This window comes from Alosa sapidissima, chromosome 12 (assembly GCF_018492685.1).
Source record: "Alosa sapidissima isolate fAloSap1 chromosome 12, fAloSap1.pri, whole genome shotgun sequence".
NCBI lineage: Eukaryota > Metazoa > Chordata > Actinopteri > Clupeiformes > Clupeidae > Alosa > Alosa sapidissima.
In genome coordinates, this window is record NC_055968.1 from 28,839,096 (window position 1) to 28,848,720 (window position 9,625).

General features: G+C 47.0%; 1 protein-coding gene across 5 annotated transcripts in view; it reads left to right on the forward strand.

Moving 5' to 3' along the window:
* dennd1b (DENN/MADD domain containing 1B) overlaps positions 1–9,625 on the forward strand; it is a 95,726-nt gene that overhangs the window by 42,239 nt on the left and 43,862 nt on the right. For 4 of the 5 annotated variants that reach the window (XM_042056412.1, XM_042056413.1, XM_042056411.1 and 1 more), the window contains exons 7-10: positions 963–1,043; positions 2,288–2,347; positions 4,978–5,031; positions 5,321–5,431. In XM_042056412.1, coding sequence (XP_041912346.1) covers positions 963–1,043; positions 2,288–2,347; positions 4,978–5,031; positions 5,321–5,431 — 306 coding nt within the window. The remainder of the gene's footprint in view (positions 1–962; positions 1,044–2,287; positions 2,348–4,977; positions 5,032–5,320; positions 5,432–9,625) is intronic. The other variant, XM_042056415.1, reaches the window with a different exon arrangement.

The following is a 9,625-nucleotide window of genomic DNA, read 5'->3' on the forward strand; positions in this document are numbered from 1 at the left end:
AAAGTGTTTGTTAGGGCGGGCAGAGGATACGTGATGTGTTTTTGTTTATGCCTCTCTCTCTCCCTCTCTCTCTTCCTCTCTCTTTCTCTCTGTCTGCCGTGGCTTGTGAAGGAGATGCTGACTGACATGAGAGGACAGGGATGGTGGTGGTGGTGGGGGGGGGGTTAGAATAAGTGAAGTGTTTCCCGGGGGTTGTGTCACTGGCCATGCGTGTGAGCATCCAGCTTGCCCGTGACAAGGCGCAAACCTCTCTTTGGAACTAATGCACAGAAGCGAGAAATCTCAGAAAAACATAAAAACAAAACAAGCACACACGCTGGAAATGGGAGATGGATAGAGAGGGCACAAACAGAAAATGGGAGGTAGGTCAAGGACAGCAGACCAACACAGATTTGTTAGATGAGTTACTGACCCATGGCCCTGCGACATCACCGCTCAACACTCTAGGACGCTAGGCATGTCCAAGGTGCCGCCCAGGGAAAGTAAATCATCGTCCTGACAGAAAGGCCTGTAAAACTCCAGCACATAATCCTGAGGCCTTGGTTTTTGTGGCAGAGCGGATCTCCGACAGCCACTTAAAGCCTCCAATTTTTTTTTTTTTTTTTTGAGCAGGGGAAACCTTTTGGTTAATTACCAACAGCCGATGTATGTCGTAAATCCTCCCCAGAATAATAAGCTTCTGCAGCGGCCTCGGCCTAGTCTCTTAACCTCCGGATTGCTCATTAAATGTGTGTCAGTCTCGTGTTGTTTTTCTCCCTCTCTTCAGGTCTTTTTTTTTTTCTCCGTCCTTTGGGCTTATTCATATTTTGTAGACACATTTTGAAATGAGTTGCAAATTCACAAATCTTTTTCTTGATGTGCAATTTTTTTTTTTTTTTTTTTTTTTCAAAAAATGTAATATTAAAATTTAATTCTGGTTTCACTGACACTGCTGCTTTGTTTCTACACTTGTCTCCATGCAGGAAGATGACTTGAATGACATGTTAGAATCACTGCACAGACTACCCGTGCCAAAGCCCAACACTCCTGTCAATCTGAGTGTGGTAGGTATCCAAAGACGGCATTGACCCATGCGGTAGGGAGTGAGGTTGTGGAGGTGGTTGTGGTGGAGAGAGGGAAGGCGGACTTGACGTTTTGTTTAGAAACAGAAGTGGCTTTAACAGTGTCTCTCAGCGATAACACTCCCCTGGACACTGTTAACCCTAATGGCCACTTTCACAACTCATCATATTCTCCCCTCCTGTTATCGGCTCCTGGATTAAGTGTGTTTAAAAATAAAGGCAGACTGGTGAGCATGTTTCTAGGGGTTTGACGTTATCTTTAGGATTGTTACTGAATGGTATTATCCTTAAAATGACCTTTGAACATCCATGGTAGGTGGCTACAGTTTATGTTGCATTAATAAATTCAACTCAAGGGCACGATTTTAAAATATCAGTACATCTGTATCTACAGTATAAGGGGGATTGTCGATGCATGTACTGTATGGTAGAATATTTAGGTATTGCAGTATCTCTACTGTAGACAATATGCCGCTGAATACCCTGGGCAAATTCTGGTCCATTGAATCAGTTGCAACTGAAAGAAACCAGTTGCATTGTGTTTGTCAGGGTGATCCCACTTTAGAGTAACTCTTTGTCATAACAACCATTACAAATGCGTTGTGCTCTCTAAATTGTGGTTATTAGTGCTGGCCAAGGTATTTGGCCAGGATCACTTAACAACATAAGGTCAGTTGTACAGTACATAACACGTTTCCATACGACTCCTAGAACGCACCCTGGAACAGTTATTGGTTATTATTATATAACACTTTTTGGTTATTAGCACATTATTTCCTTTTATATCACTAACAGTTGTAACACTGGTATTGTCATATAACTAAATTGCCATTTTATTCGGGAAGACCGCAAAGAATGAATATTTCAAAGTGTATTAAGAGCTTAAAAACATTATTTAAAAAAAAAAATGCATTAAATCAATTATTCCAAGAAATAAATTTCCTCTCCTCAATTCAATTTTTTTTAAAGAACCAACTATTTTGTCGTAATTCGTGAGTATTGAGCAATGAATTTACAGTTTATTTGGTTTTGTTTGTTTTTGTCCGGCATTCATCATCATTTCTGGCAACTCATCATAATCACAAACAGCTAGATTTATAATCATTATGTGACTGAAGTGGTATACGATTTATTGTTGATTCTTGTTCTCATTGAGGTAACATGAAAAGCAACAACCACTCTGTGAACTGTGTCTGTGTCTGTCTCTGTTTATTCCAATGTGTAAGAATGAGTGGTTGCATATTTCCACGGGGCAAATAGCGAACGCTTCGGGAAGCCAAGAACCGGTGAGTTAAGTGAGTCAAGGAAAGACTGAGAAAGTGGGAAAGAAAGACAACTCACACAAACGTCGCACAAATTGCATGAGGGAGAATCTTTTTTTCAATTTTGCCAAATAATTCTTTGCTATCTTTTTTAACACTCAAACCAGAAAAACTATCCTGGGTTTGTGATGTCTGTGTTTACTCTTTTTTTTTCTGGAAAACAATCAAACTTTGTAAATGATTAATGGCACACTCCACTGTCGTATTCTCTTTTTGAATATCAAAAAAAAAAACACATCTTTGGTGTGGCTTTAGAGGGAAAGGCAATTGTGCTCAAAAAATCTCCTTGATGCTCTTCCTATTAACCCACATATCCCAAAGTTAGATAAACAGTGCTTTAAAAGAAAGAAAAAGTGAGCTTCTGCAACCCCAACACAAGCTCTTGAAATAGTTTAATTGTTTGTTTTTGTATTTCTTCCCATTTTGCCTATCCTCTGTAAGAAAGTGCGCACCCTGCCTTTCAAACCCTGTTGTCCTCAGTAGTGACATCGTCTGACACAGCAGCAGGGATTTTTAGTCCTAAAGGAGTGACATGTCAGTTGTGACAGCCCCATTATTTTCTTACAGCTTAATCCAGAAACCCACTGGCAGTTGCCAGACAGTGTATTCACTTGCTGGCTAAAAATATACGTTTCTGGTCACTGAGAAAAGCAAACCAAGCAATGCAATAATGGTATAATGGCAGGACTGCTGAATATATGATCATAGCTTAAAAAAAAGAAGAAGAAAAAAAACACAGGAAAAGTGAAATTGTTTCATTGTTTTTTTTTTCCCCTAAAGGCAAAACGAAAATCCAGTCACTGCAGCCTAGAGCAGAGTCCTAGCACAACGATAAAAGAAAGAGTGACTTGGTTTCAGGGCGGCTTCTTGCTGAGAATGACATGAGATAGAAGTCATCAATTGGAGGGGGGGCTTTTCTCAGGATTGCCTTGCTCCTGCGTCACACCACTGGGCTTTTCTATCAGGTGGCGGGCTTACCCCTCTCTGTGGTGCTTTCCATTGGGGGGTGGGAGTGAGAGAGGACATGGGATAAGGGCAAAGTCAATCATCTGGTCTGTCTCATGCACTATCTATGGTGGTGGGTGGCGTGTTTGTAAGGCTGGGTACGTCTCTTCTATATCTGTGTGTAACTGTTTTTTGTGTGTCCAACCAATCCCCCTATAAAATGTATGTATTTTTGTAGCGTTTCAATGTCTTTGTTAGTAAGTGAGAGTGTGTAGCTGTCCATGTGCTGTGTGAAGTCATATACTGGTTCTGTGTGTGTTCTTTCTTTATTTACTTTTTTTTGTTTTTTTGGTGGAGTGCCGAGCAATGTGGAGCAGAGCACACTGATAACGAGCTGTATGATAATGTGCGATCTCTACAAAGACACGCAGCCAGATACGGAGCCAGCTGGAATGCTGCTTCTGCTGCTGCTGCTGCTGGAGCTGCCCCTCCCTCCCTTCCTGCAGTCACCCCTACACCCAACTCCCAATCATCCACCCACCACACACACACACACACACACACACACACACACACACACAAAGAGGCTTGCTCCAAGTCAGAGGCCTGCAGGGCTCTGTTGAGTGATCCGTGTATGTGTGTGAATTTGACTGTCTTGTTTGTCTTCAGGCCACACATTTGTGGGGAAAGTAAATGCAGACAGACACACCACCAGCTTTGGTTCTTAGCCCTCTTAGCCCGTAGTTCTTCTCCTCCGACAGCCCCTGTTCCCATCAATGAAGCCGCACTCAGGGGTTAGACGCTTATGTGCCGTAAATTTCTATGTTCATTACACTGAGTCCCTTCCACGCGCCTACCATAGGGCCACATCACAGTCATCTCGGTGTCTTTTACAGTGATTGAGTTTGAGTGGGAAACGCCTATAAAGGATTTGGGGAACAGAAGATGGAAGCGGTGACGACTTGTCCGCCCTGCTGCGGATTGAAACATGCGTAAGGTCATGCAGATTAAGCTGCAGTCTGAAGCGCCGCTGTCTGACCTTGTGCGCCCGTGCCAGGGATGTGGTCTTCGACCCGGGCCGAGGAGTCCTCGCTCCAGCGTTTCTGTCTTTTCCCTCTTAACTGCCCTCTTCCTCCTCCTCCTCCTCCTCCTCCTCCTCTCCCCCTGTCTTTTTGATCCGCCATATTAAAATCATGTCCTACATCTCGTCCCGGCTTGTCCTGTCCTTGAACCGCGGTGCACTCGGGTCTCAGACGCCAAGACGAAAGTGGCGGATCCGCTCGGCCTCTGAAGCTTTAATAAAGACCTTGTTCTACATGCCCACGTTTCAGCCTCACCTCTGAGGGCCCTCTCTCGGGGCCCCCACGCCTGTATCGACCGCTCCTGCAATATGCATGACATCGCTCACGCACACACACACACACGTGCGCTCTATCAACCGCTCACATATCCCAACTATGAGCCATTCAAATCAAACAATGAACAAGATGAGTCGTAAATCATTGAACAAAGGGATGGTCTATCTATTCCTTTGTGTTCATCCCCTCTTTCTTTCTTCCTCTCCTTCTCCTCTTCCTATTCTCCGTGAATGGAGGGTGGAATGTTTGCTAACCTCTCTCTGTGTCTGTGTTTCTTGTTGTCGTTTCTAGCACTCGTACTTCATTGCTCCTGATATTAATGGACTTCCCACCATACCCGAGAGTGTAAGAATGTATTTCTTTGTATTCCTCTCACAGAAGGTCATCTAAATGTTTGAAATCATAACGATAAAATATCACGTCATATTTTTTAATGATCAAATACAAGTCAGATTTTTTTCAGTTATTGCTGATTAGAAATGTATGAACTTGGAACGAACTGTAGAACATATACAGACTTATCATGGTTTATGTTAAGTAGTGTGTTGAACAGTGTTTATACATGTAATGCTGAATGTGATTATGTGTATAATCAATCAGTGTGCTAATGATGGTGCTTGCTGTCTGGTCGCAGAGGAACCTGACGGAGTACTTTGTGGCAGTGGACGTGAACAACATGCTCCAGCTGTACGCCAGCATGCTGCACGAGCGGCGCATCATCATTACCTCAAGCAAGCTTAGCACTGTGAGTATGCAGCTCCCTGGATCTCCCAACGCACACACATACACACACACACACACACACACACACACACACAGCTCCCTGGATCTCCCAACGCGCGCACACACACACACACACACACACACACACACACACACACACACACACACACACACACACACACACACACAGCTCCCTGGATCTCCCAACGCGCACACACACACACACACACACACACACACACACACACACACACACACACACACAGCTCCCTGGATCTCCCAATGCACACACACACACACACACACACACACACAGCTTCCTAGATCTCCCAGCACACACACACACACACACACAGCTTCCTGGATCTCCCAGCACACACACACACACACACACACACACACACACACACACACACACACACACACACACACACACACACACACACACAGCTGCCTGGATCTCCCAGCACGCACACACACACGCGCACACACACGCGCACACACGCACACACACACACACACACACACACACACACAGCTCCCTGGATCTCCCAGCAGCCCATAGGGCCTGTCCAGCTACAGGCTCTCATACACATGCTCAGAAACGTGTGTGTGTGTGTGTGTGTCTAGACTCCTTAACCAAAGTAGGTAAATACAAACACATGCTCTCCCAGAACCAGTGGAAGTATGTCTCTATGCACATATACGCAGACTCAAACTCTTGCCTTCGTAGGTTCTGCAAAATCTGTTGTGGTTGCCCTCTCTCTCTCTCTTTCTCACTGAGATGACATAAGATATATGAGCTAAGTCTGGAGTCTGTAATGAAGCACACATAGGCTTGATCCCAAGAACAGATTCGGCTCTTTGAGTCGGGGAGGCAGAGACACAAATCACCCAGTGCAGGTCTCTCCCGAAGCACGAACACGCCTAGCTGTGGCGCTGCAAGCCACGCTCCAGTGAGATCATGGCATTTCAGGAAGTGAAAGATCTGCATAAGTGTAGCCGGCGCATGGACTAGCTAGACGTGTGTGTGTGTGTGTGTGTGTGTGTGTGTGTGTGTGTGTGTGTGTGTGTGTGTGTGTGTGTGTGTGTGTGTGTGCGTGCGGGGGGAACCAAACCACCGTAACCACAGATCGACTATGAGCTGCCACTCTGCACGCGGATGCCAAGGCGGCCGTAAATTATCTGTTATTAGCGCCATAACTCTCTTGCATAGTTTCTGTCCGGCTCCTTTGCGCCGGTGAAGGCGAGTGGGAGAAGGGTGGCTTATCGCCGGGCGTGCTCTCCGAATACCCAGGATGCTCCAGAGAGAAGGGGGGGGAGGAAGAGAGAGAGATAGAGCAAAGCGAGTGATGTCGTCATCCACCACACCACTATCTCCGTGGCTGCTGCCTCCAAGCATGCAATGTATCTGAGCACCAGAAGGTGCGGGAAGGGATGAGATGGGTAAGGTGGTGGTTGTGTGTGTGTGTGGGGGGGGGGGATGTGTGATTGCCCAATCCTTTGAGTATTTCACTCCTCTAGAAAAAAAGCAAGGGATATGAAGAGACAAAAAAACTGTGCTGGCCAGCTCATATCGTGCGTGCAGTGGCACCAGCAGGTCGACGCGAGTAAATCATTACACTCCCTGGCTGCTGGAAGGGCTTTGTTCTGGTCTTATTTTAGGGTGAATTTCTTGACTCCATACGGAAAGCATGTTTTTTTTTGTTTTTTTTGGTGGGTGGGGTAGGGATGGAGGTAATTTACTGTCTGTCTGATGCACGGAGACAAATTAGTGTGGGTTTTGGGACGCTAATAATACGGCGCAAGGGCTCATCTGAAGTGGGCCGGTTTGGGTTCCACCTCAGGCTCAGGCCTTCCCATCTCACTGCCAGTCCCCAAAATACCAATCATCCTTCACAGGGAACTCTCAACCAGTGGCTGTGCTTACATGTGCCTCAGCCCATGTACCATGCCCAGGTATGTAAATATTAATGTGTGTGTGTGTGTGTGTGAGAGAGAGAGAGACTTGTGGTATTGTTTTCTCCCAGACAGTCAGTAAGAGGATTTAGAGCTGGCTCGGGTCCAGGTGGGCCAGCCGCTGACTTGTCCATGGACTGGATCAGATGAATAAAAAGAAAGTGAGAGAGGGAGATGGCAAGGAGAGTGGGGAAAAAGGAGTACATTTATTATGCATGCTGCAGGCAGGCCCTCAATATGTTTTTTAGGTGGGAGATGGGTGAGGTGGGGCTCTGTCCTGTCCACTTCCCCCCCCCCCCCCCCCCCAAGTGAACCTACCATGTCAGTCTTCACCGAACATGTTGGCACGCCTCCCCTCGTCTCGCCAAAGCAAAGGAATAAATCATGATCTAACACAGGACACATCAGCTGCCTTATTGCTGTTTGGTGACCGGAGGTTAGGAGGTACCTCTTGTCTTTTTTTTTTCCTTCCCCCTCTTCCTTTTCTTTTTTTTCCCCCTGCTCTGTGTGCCAATGGTGGGCCGGGCGCGGGTCCTGTCTGTCCGAGACGGGGGTCCATCGGAGCGTGGCGGCCTGTCACATGCCCGTATAATTGTGCTGCATCAGGGCTCCCCGTTAACTAGTCAGCTGGGAGAGCAGTGGAGAGCTGCAGGCCGCCAGACCTCTGCCGCCGGTCGAATCACACACACACACAGGCGCGGGCACACACACACACACACACACACACAAACACACACACACACACCACCCCCCTCTGGGTCCTGACAGCAGCCTTCAACCTTCTTCCTCATCACGCTGTCAGGGAGCACACTAACAAGAGCCCATATCCACCACCACCACCACCACCTCTCTCTGCTTCTCTCTCACTTTCACTTTTGCTCTCTCTCTTGCTCTCTCACTCGCTCTCTCTTTCTGTTTCTCTCTCTCTCCTGCTTGCCTGCTCCGAGCCACCCTGGCATCCAGCCTCTCCTCCATCTCAGTCTCTTTCTCCTCCTCCTCCTCCTCTTCCTCCTCCTCCTCCTGCTGCTGCCGTCGCTGACCTCAGTCTAGGTGCTTACCCTCCTGGTTCCTCCACCACCTCTCCTCTCCTCTCCTTCCTGCTCTTCTTTCACTCGCTTTTGCTTTTTACTTTCTGCTGCTTTTGCTCACCTGTTTTCTTGTCTTTTTCTCTTGGTCTTCCCGCTTCCCCTCACCCTCTTCTTTGTCCATTCATTTTTCTTTCTCTCTCTCTCTTTCTCTCTTTCTCTTCCTTTTTTTCTCTCTCTCTTTCTCTCTTCTTCCTTTCTCTCTCTTTTTTCTCTTCTTCCCCCCTCTCTCTCTCTCTCTCTCTCTCTCTCTCTCTCTCTCTCTCTCTCTCTCTCTCTCTCTCTCTCTCTCTCTCTCCTCTCTCTCTCTCTCTCTCTCTCTCTCTCTCAGCCCTCTATCCTGATGGTCTGTCAGGTTGGCTGTGCTGCTTTGGTTTTTTGTTGACTTTCTCACTTATCTTACTCCTGTTTCCTTGTCTTTCATCAGTGGGTTTTTATACATTCTTCTCCAGTGCCATCATTTTCTCTCAATCTCGTGTGTGTGTGTGTGTGTGTGTGCTGCTTGTGCTGCTTGTGCTGCTTGTGTGTCTGAAGAGAGACAGAGAGGGTTATATTTGGTGATACATGATGTCCTCTGTCCTCTCTATATAACCTTTTCTTTCTGTTTTGTGCCCCTTACCCTCCCACCCCCCCCACCCCCAGATACACACACACACACACACACACACACCCCTGTGTCTCAGTGCCTTTTTTCACCTTAAGTCGTTCTCTGTGCAGGCTACTTGTTAGTGGCACACCTGTGTGGTCGTCTTGGCTTGCAGTGGCTCTGTGCGTTTGTCAACAGACTGTGGGAACGTGCGTGGCGGTAATTGGGGGGAAAACAAGCTGAGGACCTGTAGAGAAAGAAAAGCAAGCACGAAGGATAGAAAGGCTGCGCAGGAGAAGAGAGGAAGGAGATGGGGGGGGGACTTGGGGGAGGAGGTGTTGGGTGGTGGGGGTGTCGGAGAGTCAGCATGGGACTGCGGCGTTGTCACCAGTGTCAGGAGAAATCGCTGCTCTCGTTTACACAGTCTGCCACCGTCGCACATGCCGTACACAGCGGACCCTGTCTGTGCCGTTCTCTCTCTCGGAATAAAAAAAAGTGTCCTTTGTTTTGTTTTTTCTGTTGTGTTGTTTTTTGGATTCCTTGTCTCGGCCTTTCAAGTGTAGATTTAGCTTGCTCTAGCTTGTGA